Below are 19,219 nucleotides of genomic sequence, written 5' to 3'. Positions count from 1 at the left end.
ATATATCTAAGGAAATGGATTGCAATCCATGGAAGCTCATGCTAAAACAGATCTGCTAGTACTAAAGGTGCCTCTTCATTGTTTTGCTGGAATGGCAACTAGGAGCTAGTGTTGGTCTAGAATGGCAGCTTCTTCAATTAATATTGGTTTCCTACTTGATGAGCTTTCCCCCTTTACCTCATTTTCTCTCTTTTTGTGATTGTTTCTTTTTGCAGCAGTTGTATGCTGCCCAACTTGCGGCGATGCAAGTATCCCCAGGTGGGAAAATACCCGGCATCCCCCAAAGCAACATTGGAGCAGCAGTATCACCTACCAGCATCCACACTGACAAGAGCACAACCAGCCCTCCACCCAAAAGCAAGGTACTACTTAAAGATCTGTCTGCCTGGCTTTTCATATGCATTGCACATTAATTTGATTTCGTCTTGCATTATATGTGATTGTAGCATCCTACAGGCTCTTCTGCAACTAATAAAGCATGATTGTAAGCACTCCGGGCATTCATTCTACATGATGCTTGTTAGTATAACAGCAAGCATTATAAATCAGTAAAGAGAGACTAATCTGGTATTTAGCAGCCTGTGATTCTATATGTGTAAAAATCAATATGCAATATGGATTTATTTATTTATTTATTTATTTATTTATTTATTTATTTATTTATTTATTTATTTTTGAGACCTTCTATAAGATATTGTTGAGGTCTAATGGGGTGTCTTATGCAATTTCCTTTTCTATGCAAGAAAACCAGGATCTTCTGCAGGTGGCTATCCAGCTTCTACTAGAAAGACCTCCAACAAAGGAGAGTCTCTTGTAGGTTATGGGTTCCATTTTTAAAGTGCTCTTACCATTAAGAGTTAGCCCATATGTTCAGCCACAATCTACCTTCCTGTAATTTAAACCTGTTAAATCTAATCTTGATCTCTGTATTTCTTTTTTAACCTAAGCATTCCCACTTCCTTCAGCTTTCCTTGTTATGCATTACCATGTTCTTATTTTTTAAAGGAACAGCAAAGCCCATGTTTGAACAACTGTTTGCCTATTAATAATGATTAACAACATTCACCATTATTAGCACTGTTAAACATAAAAGTGGGTTGGAATGGTATCACGCAGGGCCAGCTCATCCATATAGACAAACTAGACAGCCGCATAGGGTGGCAAAATTTAAGTGCGGCTTGGCGGCTTTTTTTGTATAATATTTTGGCTTTTTGACTAATTCACAATACTATGATGAAAGATTGGAACCTAAGTTTTATGTTTTATGTCATGTTTAGCTTTAACAAATGAAACAGTGGAAATCAAGGGGTGAAAATAATTATGAGGGGTGACAGGAGATACCAAAATATTTCTCGCCTAGGGTGGCCAAATATTTAGAGCCGGCCCTGGTATCAGGGCTAACTGTTCTGCATACTGTGACAGCTATGTTTCTCTTATATTCCTTGTCCTTGTTGTGCTAGGTAGTGTGCTAGGTATTTGTTAAGAAAAGAGTTGATTGGACTTAGATGGGGGAGAACTCATCCTTGATTTTTCTCCCTATGTTTTGCTTGAACATGTGCATTGATAACACTTGTCTTGCACTACCAGTTATGAAGATAGGTGTCCCAGCTCTAGTGTAGAGTGTTGGTAGTGAGGATGTTGATAGACCTCTACCACAAAACAAGAACTTGAATCTGATCTGCAATGCAGAGTTAATGCAGTTTGACACCACTTTAACTACCAGCACTCAGTGCTATGGAATTCTCAGATTTGTAGTTTTGTGAGATATTTAGCCTTCTCTGTCAGAAAGCTCTGGTTACACAACAAACTACAAATCCCATGGCATTCAGCCATAACAGTTAAAGCAGTATCAAACTGCATTATTTCTGCAGTGCAAATTAGACCTTGGGCTCAGTTCATAGTCTTATTTGGTTCATAACCCCTAAATTCATATGTTGGTACCAGCTAGAGTAGACTTGTTGATTCAACTGCTGAATGATAGCATTCATTTGGATTAAGTAGGTTCAATGTAGTTGGAACTACCAAGTGAAATTAAGCCACAGAATCCAGAATAGGGATGAATAGGGAAATCAATTCTTCATTGATTCAGTCTTAATGGAAGTAATTCTAGTAATATTCTTCCCAGTGCTGAAGAATTTATTATTTACTATACTTTCATGTGCTTAAAATATTTCTAACCTATACCTAATAATATAGTACTTACTTAACAGAAATGAAATCATCATCATCATCATCATCATCATACATATGACTTTACTTCTTTAACAAAATATTTGATAACAGAGATAGAAACAACAAGGAAAGAATAAGAATAGGTTCCTACACCACAAAAAAGGAAGACCTGTTCAACATGTTTCAGCAAAGTTTTTATTCATAAGAAGTACTGTGTGCATGTGAAATGGAAAAAAACAGGGCAGGTAAGCCTTACATAAGTAAACAAAGGCCCGAGACAGACAGGCAGGAAGTGCCATCCTCTGGCCAAGTCTAGGGTTCCGGAGCGCACAGCAACTGCAATCGTGACATGTGTGCGGTGTCCCAAGAAGAACCCACTTTTTCTGGGTTCTTATGGGGACAGAGGGATGCCTCGCAGTTTGGCTGCTGCAGTGTCCCTCCACATGAAAACCGGATGCCTCCAGCCCAGACTTTCGGGGAGGTATGTACCGGGCCAAAAATATTTCGAATCTTCTAGAAACCACCTGAATACTTCTTCCAAAATGCACTGCAGGATGATTTCATCACCTTTGCTACCTCTGCACTGCAGAAATAATTCAGCTAACAAGACATATCACTTGAATATCTTAGAAAAGCCATATAAAACCACTTTAAAGGAATTGCATTAGCTGCCAATGCTCTTCTACTTTGAATTCAGGGTGCTTGTGATGACATTTACAGCCCTAAACAGCTTGGGACCTTGATAGGATCTCATGTCATCGGAAAGATGGAGTACAAATAACATCGATGGATGGATGGATGGATGGATGGATGGATATATTTGAAGGAGAGCCCTGAGATCTTTGAATACAAGCATGATGTAAATGTTTTAATACATAAAATTAAATTAATTAATAATGTATTTTTCATGGCTTTGACACAGAATAACAAAAGTCCTTGAACTGAATAACTAAAAATGAAAATATATTCAGAAAGCTATTTCTCTTTGAAAAATATAAAAGCCATCATAGCTAATAACTATGGAACTATTACTTCCATGCATTATTAGAATCTTTTGAAGACACGGACATTACAGGTCTTTATCACGCCTTGCCTCAACACATTTGGTAAATTAACTGTGCACTGTGTAAAGTAATATTTCTGTTGGTCTTTCTCAAGTAAAGCAAAAAAAATTAAAACGAAACAAAACAATTTTATGGGATATTCCCAAATTTTCCTAAATCCAAACAGACTTTGAACTATTTATTTTTCTCTGCACTGTGAATAAAAACACTACCCTGAATAGACCAATGGTCCTACAAGTGGCTGAACAGTGCCATCCCTGAATTACAGATTTGTTTTGCAAGAGGACTTTTTTCCTTCTGTGTTGTTGTTGTTTTTCCACCACAAGAACAGCTTCACAAATAAATTCTTCTGTGTCCATGTCTCAAAGATTAGTATCAAATTAGACATGAGTCTTGTCATGCGGTTACCACTGGAACACTTATTTTTAAAGCCAATAGGGACGAGGAGGGAGCCAGATCAAGACACAATTGTCTCTGATCCATATTCTTCCCCTGAACATCAAGCCTCATGAGGAGTGGCTTAGAAAGCTGGGTATGTTTAGCTTAGGGAAGAGAAGGTTAAAGGATGACATGATAGCCCTGTTTAAATATTTGAATGGATGGACCTTAAAGCACTCACTTTCATTCCTGATATGGGTGCAGCTGAGGTAGAACACATTTTATTGCATGCGCACTGTCCTCAATCTGCCCCCATGCTATCACTTGGCACCAGGCCATTCTTAATCAGGGCTCAGCCACATGATTTTGCTCTGCTGGAAAGCTTCAGTCAGAGCAAAATCGTGTGGCTGAGCCCTGATTGGGAATGGCCTGGCACTGGGCAATAGCCTGGCGTCGGCTTGAGGACAATGCGGAATGCGATAAAATGTGTTTTTCCTCAGCCGCACACATCCCCTGCCCATGCCCAGATCGGGGACGAAAGTGAGTGTGATAAGGTCCAATGTCATATTGAAGCTGGAGCAAGCTTTTTTTCTGCTGCTCCAGAGAACAGGACATGGAGCAATGGATGCAAACTACAGGAAAAGAGATTCCACCTCAACTTTAGGAAGAACTTCCTAACAGTAAGAGCTGTTCACTAGTGGAACACACTCCCTCAGAGAGTGGTGGAGTCTCCTTCTTTGGAGGTTTTTAAACAGAGGCTGGATGGCCATCTGTTCGGAATGCTTTCATTGTGTATTCCTGCATGACAGGCGGTTGGACTGGGTGACCCTTGGGGTCTCTTCCAATTCTATGATTCTATTATCATATTCTTGAGTTTTTCATTTTAAAAGGGATAATGATGTGACAAACCTCATGTCTAGCTTGACTTGTAGTTGGCGGCTGACCATGTCATAGCAAACTTAGCAAAATCGTTCTTTGATAGTGCAGTATTTATTGTGTAGCATGTATGGAAACCTGAGAGCTTGTCTACCTGTCAGAATAGGAGAATCAAAATCCCATCTGCAACTACCACAATTTTGTTCTACTTTTTCTTCTTTCTCTACTTTTTCCCACCTTTTTGGTACTTTTCCTAGGTATTTCTGTTCCTTAGCTTATCGTTCAGTCAAAGCACACAAACAGAATTTATCAGCAAACTGAAAAGGGGGGGGAATGGTCCTGAGGGAAACTGTGTGTGTGTGTGTGTGTGTGTCTGTGTCTGTGTGTGAATGAAGGGCCCTCCAAAAGGCTGTAAAATTGTGCAGCATGATCCCTCTGAATCATGCTGTTTTCAATCTGCTGTGTGCCAGTTGGAGGCTCAGAGAGAGAGGAAGGAGGGGTGAAGGGAACGGATAATGCTGAGAAATGATAGAGTGGCTGTGACCTCCAAGCTCAAGCTGGAAATCCAAGACATTGATTTCACTTAGCATTCCTGCTGAGAAATCCGGCAGAGTTCAGTTGTAATAAAAGAACAAGATTCTGTTCTAATGGTAATGGCGTATGACAGACATATCACTTTGTCTGTCCTGCACAATACACAGAGATGGAAAGGGGCAGAGAGGGAGAAAGCGGGAAAGAGGGAGAAGGGCAGGGGATGCCAAATTGGAGGAAAAGGTCGCCTGATCTGCCTGTGGAGTCGGGCGAGTGTTGTCTTGAGCTTTGAACTGAAGCAAAGCTACACATATTATTTATAATCCATTGTGATCTAAAAGGAACCTTTTGGGGAGGGGGGTTCTTGGAAGGTAATTAAACGAAGTCTTCTCAAAGGGCCCAGAAGAAAGGTAATTGTGGTTGGACAGCTGCCGAGAGAAAAGAGGACTTAACAATCATTGTTCTCTAGCCTTCTTTGTTGTATGTGTGTGTAGGGCATGAATATGCAGAGCTTTGAAAGTTTCTACTAAAAATAATTAGTCACCTTCATAGACAGAAGCCTTACCAGAGTATTGGTTATAGTTACCTTTTTAAAAGTAGCTCTGTTGAATGTCCAAATACGTCAAGTTAGTCCTGAAAAAGAGAGAAAATGTTTAACCTGTCTGGCAACAAGATATAATCTCAGGCCTATTTTATATGTGTTTTATTACCAGTTCAGCTATTTTATCTTAACCATGGTTGCATTTGTATTGCAGAAATAATGCAGTTTGACATTGGATTAACTGCCATGGCTCAATGCTATGGAATTATGGGATTTGTAGTATTGTGAGATACTTAACCTTCACTGTCAGAGTGTTCTGGTGCTATAACCAACTACAATTCCCAATGAAGCTATCCCTTATTAATGTGTAATGCCATGTGATTATGCCTTTGTTACTGGAAATAGAAATTTTTGCAATTAACTTGTATGTAACTAGTTACTTTCTACATCTATATACATCCTGAATGGATGATAAACTTTTGCCAAGTGAAGCATTCCTTCTTGCCAATGTCAATTGAAGTGTAGCTCCCAGTAGTAGATTTGCATCTTGGCTCTACCCTAGACCATGGGTGGAAGCTCACATGATATACTGCTGCTACATATAGAAAAAAATGCCCTGCACTTAGAAATCTATGGGATGTTAAAAACTCTGAGCTAGAAAATTTAGAGTAAGGTGTGTTTCTATCCCATTGCCACATTCTTGTCCTGATGGTGATAAGAAATGTCATGAGAGTTGGAGAGAAAGGATTAGGGTTTGTATTAGAGTAAATTCTATTATCATTATATTTAAAGTAACCCAGGGAAAGTACTTCTAGAAATATATCACAACATTTTAAGATAGCAAGTATTTTCTCCTCCCTGAGAATGGGAAGATATTCAAGGGGATTCCTTTCTCCATATATATACATATACACACACACACACACACACACACACACACACACATATATATATATATATATATATATATATATATTCATTCATGAAGTGTAATGTGTGCAGTGTGGGATTTTACGTATTTAAACTGCACATCGCTTTTCACTGGTTGATTTTAGCCCTTCTCCACCCAAAACTAAACTGTGGGGTTGTAAAATCTTTGTTTTACCCATATTGTAAATGTGCTATAATGTGTGTGTGTGTTTGTGTGTTGAAATGGAGGAATTTTCATAAAATCAACTGCGAGCCAAATTTCTACACAGGAAGTGTTCAGGGTTTCTCCTCCACCCTGCAAATAACCTTCAAGAAGCTGTTGTTTTGCTGAGTCCCCATCTGCAAGCCACCCTTATCCTGGCTCTGTGCTGGGAAAATACATCCAAGTTTTCCCAGAGAGGAGAAAAGCTTCACCTGAGGCTACTCCAGAAAGGTGTGAGCAAGTGGATCTCGAAAGGAAGAGAGGGGTGTTTTTCTCCTGCACTGTAACCCTTCAGGAGCTCCTTTCTTTTTCTGCAAAGATTGTTCAAAGTCATCGTTGGCAGCAGATGGGAAAGTGCTGGCCGTAAAAATGCTTAGAAGCAATGGTGGGAACATGCCAAAGATCATCCTTTAAATCTATGTAAGACTTAAGCACAACACTGAAACCTCTTAAGACCTTGGCAGTTGCCATGTTGGCAGACTCTTTATCAGTGGTCCTCACCAGTTGTTTGAACATCAGACTGGGAGGCATCATTTGACATCTTCTGCTCTTACCACTGTGCTGCTTTTCTTTCTGCAGATATGACTCTCAGCATTCAGTTTCACCTTCCCTAACCTTGCATCACAGCTGTTAGGTTGCCAGATAGCTCAGGTATGCCCAGGGGTGTAGCTACAAGGAGAACAAAATGAGAGCATTTCCTCCCAAATAGTAATGCTGCCCACCCAAATGAAACTCTCCTTCATTCTCCAAATTTCTGGTACAGATATGAAAGTAATGTAAAATCTGAGTTGAGCATTTAGAACTGCCAAAGATGGGGCAAGCAAAATTACTGAGGGAATGTGAACACAGCCTATATAAAAGTTCTTGATGTGAATCCCACTGTATTTTTCCATCCAACCTCACCTTCTGAGGTTGGATATTGGCTGGACCATTTTATCAATTTTTCACACGGTATTTCTTGAAATAATTTTACAGCATGCTTGTTCCAAAAGCTCTATGTGACTTACTATTATAATTAAGACATTTTGAATATTTTAAAGTAATGATTAAATGGCTAATACATGTGATGGACACAGTTGTCATGGTTATTTGCTATCAAGTAAACTGTGACTTATGACCACCCTATGAGAGATTTGAATTGCAATCCTCAGGACTTGCAGACTCAAGATTATGCCTTCCTTGATTGAATTAATCCACCTGTACTACAATCTCCCTCTATTTTCTATCCCTTTCCATACTACCAAGACCATCAGTCATCACTTTCCCTGCTCAAGTTTTGCAAAGTCAGGACTGTGGCTTCCTTGACTGAATCACTCCACCCAGGCTGCAATCTCCCTCTTTTTCTACTCTCTTCCATTTTACTAAGCATTATTGTCTTTTCCAGTGAGTCATGTTATCTTATGATATGTTCAGAACACGATGGCCTCAATTTAGGGGAGAAACAAAAAGGTGAGTGCTCATGGTGAGAACACTACTACCAAACCAAGTGGAACCAATTTACAGACATCAATTAAGCCATCAAACACTGCAGAGGTCACAAACAGGCAGAAAAAAAGTTCTATAGGGCCTGAACAAACGGGTCAAAATAAAGCTGCTTCAGTTCACTTTGGAGGTATGCTGTTTAAATGACATGTGGCTTCCAGCCTCTTAGGACACATACATCATTTAAACAGCATACCTCCAAAGTGACCTGAAGCAGCTTTATTTTGGCCTGTCTGTTCAGGCCTGTAGATACCATGTAAGACTACAGGAAAAAGGAGCACTTAGCAAGCCAAAGACAATTGCTGGTGAGTGGTGATGGACAGGAAAGGAGAACATGTGAGATGATGACTAGGACCTTAAATAGTCTCCTCCTTGACCCCCTGTATGTGATACAGCTTGGCACTTCACACCAAGCACAAAGCATCATGGTCTCCATTGTGGATGCCAACAAAATGCCCCCCTCACCCACAGCTGTGGTTGTGCAGTGCTTGAGAATCAAAAAGATTAAGCTTTTCATAAGAGTTGTTCAAATCTGCTCCCAAGCCAGGAGTGGACAACTGCACTAGATCTGCCAACTGCACATGCAGTAGGGCCTGGCTCTAAGTTCCCAGTTTCATCGAGTCATCTCCAGCTGGGAGAAAGGGATACAAATTCTCCATCTCTCATAGGAAAGTGCTATAGACAAGTCTCCAGCTCAGCTAGTAAAGCACCAATTTGCTATAGTTTTCAAGTCGTACTTGATTTGTTGCTGCAACTTGCAATGATGGTTCTAGAGATCCACAGATTTTAGTAGTTAGCTTTCTCCTTCTTTCAAAGTCATTGTGACATGAGGACTCACCCTCCATTCTACTTGGCATCCACCTTTTGGCCAGGAGAAAGTGGGCTAGATTAGTGTTTCCTATCTTATCTTCCTAAGTGAGTGAGAAGGAATAGCCCCCTCATTTCACCATCTGGGAATAGTGACTTTAGGTAAGATTAATTTTTAAATAGGAAAATATGGTATGTGGGGAGGGGGGTAGATGTGTGTGCTTGTTTTTGAATGACAAGCTGTGAGCAACTGTAGGTGTTACTTAATGTATAATACTTAAATACATAACCAGGGGCTGTCCCTAGGTCTGGCGTTTGGCCTGGAATCCCAGAGAGCCTGGGATGATCCTGGCAATGTGTTGTATGTTGTGTGCCTTCAAGTCGTTTCCAAATTATGGCGACCCTAAGACAAACCAATCATGAGATTTTCCTGGCAAGATCTGTCCAGAGGAGGAGCATGTGACTCAGCCAAGGTTACCCAGTTAGATTCATAGAATCGTCCCCTGGTCTCCAAGAGTCATAGTCCAGTGCTCAGACTGCTGGCTCTCAGGATCCAGGCAATCCTACCCCCAAACACAGAAAGGCTGCACCTCTCCCATGAATCCATTCGATTTGACAGTCAAGGGGCCATGGTGGGTAATTTTGTCTTATTAGGGGGGCTCACTTTAGCCTCAGGAGATGAAGAGTCACTAAAACAGATCAGTTTGCAAACCTGGTAAATTGGCCCTTCCCCACACCCATAGGGGCATGCAAGCGATTCCTTGGTTTTAAATACAGATATATAGAAATGAGTTGGGGCATGCAGACATGGTGGTGGACAGCACTGTGATTTGGGGAAATTTCATGTGGCTTTTATGGCATGTCTTACCCTATCCTGATTTGGGGGTTTAAAAAACATATTGCATGTGTCTGCAAATACACTGACAATCAGCAAAGAATAAAGACTTTGCACTCATAAAGCCAAATGTTGTTTACTTTCCACCAGCAGAAGATGAACACAGTTTTCCCCCCTTGTGTGTTGCTTCCCATTGACATCAGTAGGCTTTGTGTCATGCCACGTAACACAGAGTAAAGGAACGATGTAGCAATCATGTTGCCTTGTGCCATGGGGATTTTTGTCCCTTATATTTTAACCTCATTTAAACATAGGTGGCATTTACCCACCTGCAACATGTCAAGATTAAGCCCTTTATCATTTCCCTCACTCAAGAGGTTTGTGGACTCCCATGAATTTTCTGTGCAGCTTGTGATGTTAGCTAAATATCTCTTGATACTTGACAAGGCACAGTGCATTGCATTGTCTGAGGCCTCTGGAAAAACAAGGGCTAGTTCAATGTGAAATCTAGCAAGAGCTACCAATTCCCAGCTGCTTTCCTTTTAACCTTATTATGACCCCAGCCTTTTGCCCAAGTCACAGTTGTGTCCCCATCAATGGCTACAGCACAGAGATTGTCCAAATCAATTTTTGTTTTGTTCTTTTCAACTTCTCCTGGGCAGTGATGTTACTATTTGCTCAGCAGTAGCACCTGGGAGTTGCAATAAGGAGAAGAGATTGCGATTCAAGCAAGCAACAAACAAGAATAACCAGCTGGATTTAGGAAGCTGCATTCTCTATTGAGCTGGTTTGAAATTATCCTTAAGTGAAGGGGGAACTTTATTCTCTCATTATATCATCATTTTTGATCACTAGACTGAACTGTGGATAGGAAAAGAGATGCCATCCTTTTAATGAGAGATAGAAAAAGTTTTAAACAAAGATAGAAACTTGGGGGGGGGGGGATGGGCATTATAAATCAGAGAAAGAAAGGGAGATTTGCAGTGGATTATTATTATTATTATTATTATTATTATTATTATGCAAATGGGATCTTCTGGATAGTACAGTATTTTAAAAATGCTTAGAGACAACAGTTTAGATTTCAAAGGGAAATGGGTAATTTTGGCATATATATACCAAAGCCTAATGGGCTCCAAAGCTGACAACTGTGGCTGTATCTGCATTGCAATGTTGCAATGAGTTCCATGAGATGCAACATGGATAACTTCCATGTGAGGGTGGGAATCAGTGAAATTCTTTTTCCATTCCAAGTTTGTTCTGAGAAGAACCTGAGAACTCAAGTGACACTGCTTTGAATGCTCTGAGGGAATGATGGCAAACAAAAAAGAAAGAGAGATATGCATGGGGTGGTAGATGGAAATTTTCAGATCGATGTAAAATAACCAGGAGTGGAACTCCCATCATTCCAAGCTTGCAAAGTCATGTTGCCTAGAGGCAATGGGAGTTGTAATCCAACCGACCTGCAGCTCACCTGGTTATGAAGGATGTTGTGATTCAGATTCAATGGTTCTGCATGCTTGCTTGATATTGAAATCAGGGGTTAATTTTGGTATGATCTGTGGGAGACAAAGAGAGAGATATACTGAGCATAAAGCAGGCAGAGGAAGTCTATCATTTTATAACACATATATATTGGACAACAGGCCAAATCCTCACAAATTGTATAGCCATTAGGACAGGAAATAGTTCTGCTGCACCCAAATGGCTAGAAATTCCCAACTAGGTCATAAAAGTGTAACTGTGTAGGGCAGCATGAAATCTGAAACAAACTGTATGGGAATTAATTATTGTTGTTTACCCCTTGACAGAAATGTTAACTCTTTGTAGAGCTGACATTCATTTGCAAACCATGGACATTTCAAGCAAATTTTACCATCCACATTTTGTATGCAAGTGTTCAGTTGTCAGTCAGGGCTTATGATTCTGAATGATCTCCAGTCTTCCCAGGTTTCAATGCAGTTGGGATTGTAAGTATTATAAAACAAGAAGTATTTCCTCAAGGTAGAAACTAACTGCAATTTTTTTATTATTATTAAAACATTAAAATGATCAAAGTATGAATTTTGAAGTTTTGCCTGATTTCATATTGGTGCAATATCCCATTTGAGCTCAAACTCTCTCACATATACACGATGCAACTGGAGAGGGGCAAAATGAATGCATTTGTCATCATCCCCCAGTAATTGTCCATCAAATGAAATTTTCCTTCATTCCTCAAATTTCCAGCTCTGCAGAAAGGGCTAAATTAAGGGAGATGCATTCATTTGCCAAAGGATTAATCTTTTCCCACCTTTATGGCAACCATGTCCAGCATGATCCTCTCCATACTGGAAATAACACTTTTGGAAATTAACTTATCTAGTGGATTTCAATTCATTTGTAAAAAATATTTACCAAAAATAACGTACTTTCGCTGGCTATCCAAAGCAAATGTATGCTAGAGAATTCAAAACTGACAAGTTTTCCTATTCTCTGTTATTTGCCAGGGAGGGAGATCCCATTGAGATTGCTTTATACAAAGCCATAAAAATATGGTGCTTTACAAGAGTGACTTAAACCATGATAATAGGTGGCCCAAAATAACAAAGTTATAAGAAGTAGACCAGAAGTAATGATGCATTTGAATTGGGAAAATTCAAAACAGGAAAGAATGGAAAGCTGAGAATGTAAAGAACAGAAGTTTTAAAGATAAGGAACAAAGAGTTTGTGCTGGATGCAAAAGATGATGGGAGACCAGTGTAAGAATATGAAGAAAGGAGTTTCATGGGCAGTGAATCAGACAAAAGATTTTGGCAGCTGAGTTCTACATAGAGGCGAGGCAATGAGAGAGCAGATATGTAACAAATGGGTTTGCACAGCCTTCCAGCTGACAAGCTGGAAAATGACGAGCTACATCACACATCTGTCAATCCTGTTGCCTTACATGATTTTGTGCAAACATGACACCACTGGAGTTGTAGTGACAGATGAGACTCAACGTGACATATCCATGGGAAAATTAGCACAAAAGACTCCCTAAAGTATCTGTGAAGATTCAACCCCCACTCCCTGAACGCTCCGCACAAATATTTTACAGAGAGAGAGAAAAATATGTCAAAAGTACGATGGATTGAGAAAAGTGGTGTTATAAATTCATTGCATGCTATGCACAGAAATACTGTGAAGGAATGATATCACTTTTTAACTTTCTAGCATTCTGCTTTATGGGTGGATTGCATGACTCTGGTCTTTTCTTTCCTTTTTATAGTCAGCATGTAATTTTATTTTGAAATAAAGTTAATAGTGCAGGCAACAAAACAAATGAAGAATGCTCATAACAATGCAACCACATCCCTGATTAAATAAAAAGAAGAAAGGGGAAGTCTTCACCAATAATTGTCCTTAATTTATAATGGTGAACAATAAAATATCATAGGAACAACCTCACTAACTACTGAGATAGTTTGGAAGAAGTGTAAATTAGTGTAAATTGAATTATTTTCTTAGAGAAATAAAGCATTTCTGTCATGAATTTGATCAGAAGGGCTCCTGCATATGAAATACACAAACATCTTTAAATCTGGAACATTTGCTAAGTATGCGTGTACTTCATTGTGGGCTAATATCCATTGTACCTTGGAGTGCAAGAGCTCTGCCAGCATACTTTCACCCCAGACAACAGAGATGAACAACATGGGAGTGACGGGGGCAACTGGACAGTTTCCAGCTTCAGTAGTGCAGCCAGGTGAAATGAACAGCCATAATCCTTCCGTACCTTCAGAAAAGATATTGGATGATGGATGTGTAATGGCTGTTACTGTCTCCTCACTGCACAGCTGTGTCTGGATGCTGCCTGCATTCTCCCTACCCTTCTCCAGTCATTAATTGCTCATGGGAGTACTGCCAAGCTGCAGTTATACTGGAAGGGGGTGAGGGAGGCATTGCAGAAGGATATGCTGAATGTCTCCTTTTGCAATGTCCTACTTCTGCTATATCTCAGGCTGCTCCCATAGTATTCTGGCCCTAAATTCCCCGTGTTACCTGGGCACTCCAGAGCACTGCACACGTGTTCCACTCTGCCATCCCATGCCACCACTGGCATGAGTCAGTCTCTTTGAGGTTGAAAACGAGGCACCAAGCATTGATCACATGGCTGGGTGTGTTGTTCTGACCTCAGATGGAGGGACTCATGCCAACAACAGGCCACTGGGCAGCACAGTGGGTCAGATGTGGAAACCGTGAATCACAGTCTGTGAGGCTCAGAGGAAAGCCAAGGTAAACCCCTTCTGCACAAATCTTGCCAAGAAAACCCCAATGAAAGGTTTGCTTTAGAGTCACCATAGTTAAAGTCATCTTAGCAATAGCAATAGCACTTTATATTTCTATACCACTTCATAGTGAACTAAGCACTCTCTAAGCCAGGGGTTTCCAACCTGTGCTCCAAGGAGCCCTTAGGGCCCCATGTGCACTTCCTAGGTGCTCCACAGCCTCTCCAGGAAAATGAAAGAAATAAAAAATTGAATGTAATTAAAGAATAAGAATATATTCTTATATATACTTCTAAACATAGGGTAGGCCTCTTAGGGGCTCTGCCATATAAATAAAGGCTCTGCAAATCAAAAAAGTTGGGAAGCCCTGCTCTAAGTGGTTTACAATGTGTTATGCAATTGCCCCCAATATGTTGGATACTCATTTTACTCATTACCTATGAAAGGATGGAAGGCTGAATCAACCTGGAGCCTAGGATCAAAATCACAACATTGTTGCTGCAGTTCAGCATTTAACCACTGCACCATCCAGGCTTATGCCTTAGGCTCATATCTTAGGGTCACCATAAGTCGGAAATGACTAGAAGGCACACAAGAGCAACAAATTTTCTTCGTTATATATCCATTATAAATTTAAGTTGGTCTCCTACCAGTTTAACTGCCAGGGTTCCTTTCCCATAGAATCCTGTGAACTGTTTTAATTGAGGTGATAAGAACTTACTTATATATCTTTAACCTCTCATGCAGAATTATTCCCCAGATTTTCCTAGAATGAGGAAATTGCTGTCAAACCAATTGAAGTTTGTGGGGCACATTGTTGTGGTTGTTGTTGTTCCTGTTGTGTGACTTCAAGTCATTTCCAATTTATAGCGACCCTAAGATGAATCTATCATGGAGTTTTCTTGGCAAAATTTGTCTAGAGGAGGTTTGCCATTGCCTTCCCCTGTGGCTAAGAGCATGTGACTTGGCCAAGATCAGCCTTCATAACTTTCCTAGGGAAAAACATTTTTTTCTCTGACCAAGATTCACATGAGTTTAGGCCCATGTGAAATTGTTACATTTGTGGCACTCTGTTCATGCAGCCATGGACTGAAAGCATCCCTTACACAGTAGCCAAAAAATGTACCCCCTTACACTTGAGTATGACACCAACAGGATTCCAGTCTTAGTGTCTGTCTTAAATCATAGAGGCCAGAATCTAGAAGAGATGAAAGATATACATTAATCTGTCTGGCATAAAACTGTCCTTAAGTGGCACTGTATATCAAGAGCTGGACAATTTTATGTTCCCTCCTCCTCCCCTCAGACATTAGTTTCCCCTTAGGATGTTGCCAGTAAGACAATGACAATCTTAATGTTTGCATTGAGGTTATCATTAAAATAAAAGGCAATCTTAAGACGTCAGCTACAAACCATCAAAATATTGCTGACAGCTAGTTTTTGACACAACTCAGCCTGCATGAAGTGGGCCAGGGCTGAACTGGAGGCCCTTTGGCCAAGCTTAGAGAAAGATTAAAGGTCACTCCTCCTGAAGCTCCTTCTTGTCTCTCTTCCACTTTCCATATCTTGCATTTTTTTAGTTTCTGGGAGGTGAATGTCTTCTGCTTGGATGACGGCAATGCATTTGAAAATGCTCTGAAGTCAATATTTGCTGTAGTTCTGAAAAGAATATATGAGCTATAAGCATATGCTGAGAGTCAGCATGATGTAGTGGTTTGCATGCTGCGCTAGGGCCTTGTCTACATGAGTTATTTACTTCAAAATCCTCCCAGGCTCACTGTGTCCTGTTTGCATGATACAGGGCCAAAAACTCAAATCAGCATGGACTGTCTTCACAGCCCGGAGTATTCAGGCCAGTGTAGGCAAGCCTAGGACTCTGGAAAACCAAGGTTTAAATCTTCACTCAGCCATGGCAACCCACTGGGTGACATTGGACAACTCATAGTCTCTCAGCCACAGAAGGCAAAAACCCCTCTGAATAAATCTTGCCAAGAAAACCCTGCAATAGTTTTGCCTTAGAGTCACCATAAGTTGGAAATGATTTCAAAGCATGCAAGAGCAAAGCATATGCTACCACAGTTTTTATAGATAATTACTCTCTTTTGGTAATTAAAAAAGAATCAGTTATTATGTAAATACTTTAGTATAATGTGAGAGGCATGTTGCATTAAAATCTCTCTGAGGCGCTCTACACAGTTCTGCAGAGTATAGTGGCTGCAGCACATTCAGCCTCTATTGGTTGAGTTTCCTTTCTGGCAGTACATGTGAAGGTGGGGTTGTGTGGTGGCTGTTTATGTACATTGTGCTGTGATTAGATTTGCTTTCTGAATATGAGCACAAGATAGAACCATAGGATTTTGTGTGGATTGCTGAGAGTGACAGCAAACACCTTTTCAGTGAACACTGTCTCTATTGGATGTCATGCAAGTTGGCATTCGAATGCTGTAGCAGAGAAATGTGACTGCATGCAATGTCACTCTACCCCTGTTTCAAGAACTCTCTGCTATGTGTTCAAAGATGTCCACAGCAAAACCCATAATGACAGAGAGAAGAAAATGTTATGCCTGAGTATCTACCTAAAATCCACCACTGTTCCTACAGAGGAGATCACTCTCTGGCTTTGCTTCACGAACGAAGATTCAGGAAGGACTTATCCCGCGCTTTGTACAAGCGCTTTGGTGACTAAAAAGGCCAATACGGGACAAACAGGTCTAGTTGCAGAAAGCACAGCGGAAATCTCTTTGGGTGATGTTTCCGGGTTGCGATTCTCTCTGCGTTGTCGTTTCTCTTTGAGACTCATTCGGTGTGAGCTTTCGAAAAAAGCTGCAGCATCATGGATAGTGCATCTCCATGCCTCCCGATGCGAGGCCAGGGCAGACCATTGTTGGTGATCAATTTGGCCAAGCCTGAGATGTTGTTTCAGGGAGTCCTTGTATCTCTTCTTTGGGGCACCCCTCTTATGCTGACCCGTGGCAAGTTCACAGTAGAATACTATTTTGGGGAGGCGATGGTCCTTCATCCTAGAAACGTGTCCTGCCCAGCGCAGCTGCGTCCTCAATAGCATGGCCTCAATGCTGGTGATCCCTGCTTGCTCAAGGACAGCAACATTCGTCACATAGTCAGTCCAGTGTATATTTAGAATTGTGCGTAAACAGCACTGATGAAAGCGTGCAAGGAGTCATAGGTGTTGGCGATAGGTGACCCATTTTCAGACCCATAGAGGAGAATAGACAATACAATGGCTCTATATACACTGATTTTTGTGCTTCAACTCAAGTGTTTGTTACTCCAGACTCTTTTGTGAAGCCTTCCGAATGCACTATATGCCTTTGCTAATCTGAGATCAATCTCTTTATCAATCTTAGCATCTGAGGAGATGATGCTTCCCAGGTAGGTGAACTGCTGAACAGACTTAAGCACAGATGTGCCTACAGTGATGTGGGGATGGTAGTGTTCTTCCTGTGGTGCCGGCTGGTAGAGAACTTCGGTTTTCTTCAGACTGACTTTCAGTCCAAAGAGCTCTGCAGCTGTAGCAAAGCAAGGAGATCAACTGAGAAATTATTACTTACTAGGCATTAGCATGATGGATCTCTCCTAATACACCTCCAACCTCTGTCAATAATTGGCCATTCGGGTGAAGGCAAAACTGATGCATCTTGGCAGCTATTACAGAGTAAGGCACTGCCAGTGTAGTGTAGTGGCTTGAGACTTGGACTATGACCCTGGAGACCAGGGTTTGATTCCCTGCTCAGACACATAAATCCATTTGGTAACTATAAGAACGTCATACACACTCAGCCCTAGAAAACCTCATGATAGGTTTGCCTTAAGGTTTCCATAAATCACAAACAATTTGAAGGCACACAACAACCCCCCAATTATGTTAGTGTATGATGCCACAAGGACTGGAATCTAAACGCTGATTTTATTGTTACTGTGTGTCTTCAAGTAATTTCTTACTTAGGTTCTATCTTGGGGATATCTGGAATGATAGATGACAGAAAATATTTATTCTGCCCACTTGGCCAGGGAAAGTGGGCCACAATCCTGTTGGTGTGTGATACATGAATAAGATTCCCTGTGGAAGCCGTTCGATGTTTTTGTCCAATGGAGACTGTCTGCATTCATTTTAAAGTTGCAAACGCATGTTTGTACATGTTGTACCATTGCTCATGGGCATGTAAAGATGTACATGGGAAGCACATTGGAAATAGATGTATATTTTGTTTTTCATTCAATTGACCATTTGGATATGCATTTAACTGTTCAGTGTTGCCATTCAAGAGAGGGGTTTGCATTGCACAATCAATACATAACTTCACATGCAGAATTTTTGCTACCCAAACCCATTGTCGAATCTCAGCCTTGTATTCGTGACTGATCTAACAGGATCTGAATTCTAGAGAGAACTGATACTTGAACAGGACATTAGGTATACTGTAATTACTTTTGCACTGTTCATATGTACATATGTTGTTAACAATGAGGGATAAATCAGTTATGGTGTGAGAGAAATGCTATCAAACCATTTACCCCTGCTAAATAAAATACACCAAGTAGTCATCCTTGTTTAAGCCAGAGAGAACTGCAATTAAAAGTTTGACCTAAAAGAAAACAGCAAGCAAACGTTTGGGGTCTCTCACCTATGCAAAACATATCTAAAATTTTAGGAGGAAATTTAAAGATCTGGTAAAGCCTACAACATAGAAAGGGTTGGCACAATCCAAAGTGGGTATAGATTTAAAGTAAAGCGATGATTCTTAACTTTTTTTTTGTTATAAACCCCTTTGAAAATCTGGCAAAAATTATAGGCACCTTTCCCAGAAAAAAAGCTCTTAAACTCAATTTTAAACAAGGAAAGTGAAGAAAAAATATTTTTTTACTTTGGCCCCAGTTTTTGCAACCCCTGAAACCTACCTAGAAACACTTTTCAGGGTCATTGGCTTCAGGTCTTTTTTCAAAAACCCTAATCTATAGCAAGATAAATTTTCTTCAGGAGAAACGTTTCCAGAGTTTTGAAATGGTTCCAAACAAACAAAACTTTTGTGAGAGTATATGGGATGTGCCCTCTCATCTTTCCAATTAAAGTATTTGGATTTAAGTTTAGATATTTCCTTCTGAGGTCACTTTTCTTCATTTAGGCAAGTTTAC

At 40.4% G+C, this 19,219-nt stretch overlaps 1 protein-coding gene across 7 annotated transcripts in view; it reads left to right on the top strand.

Annotated features, from left to right (window-relative positions):
• SOX5 (SRY-box transcription factor 5) overlaps window positions 1-19,219 on the top strand; it is a 454,554-nt gene that overhangs the window by 345,772 nt on the left and 89,563 nt on the right. For all 7 annotated transcript variants that reach the window (XM_089527613.1, XM_089527612.1, XM_089527609.1 and 4 more), the window contains one exon: window positions 216-362. In XM_089527613.1, the coding sequence (XP_089383739.1) occupies window positions 216-362 (147 nt within the window). The remainder of the gene's footprint in view (window positions 1-215; window positions 363-19,219) is intronic.

This window comes from Sceloporus occidentalis, unplaced genomic scaffold (assembly GCF_023333645.1).
Source record: "Sceloporus occidentalis isolate IW3139 unplaced genomic scaffold, rSceOcc1.0.p SCAF_5, whole genome shotgun sequence".
NCBI lineage: Eukaryota > Metazoa > Chordata > Lepidosauria > Squamata > Phrynosomatidae > Sceloporus > Sceloporus occidentalis.
The sequence above is the reverse complement of the archived record's forward strand: the minus strand, read 5'-3'. Positions and strand labels throughout refer to the sequence as shown.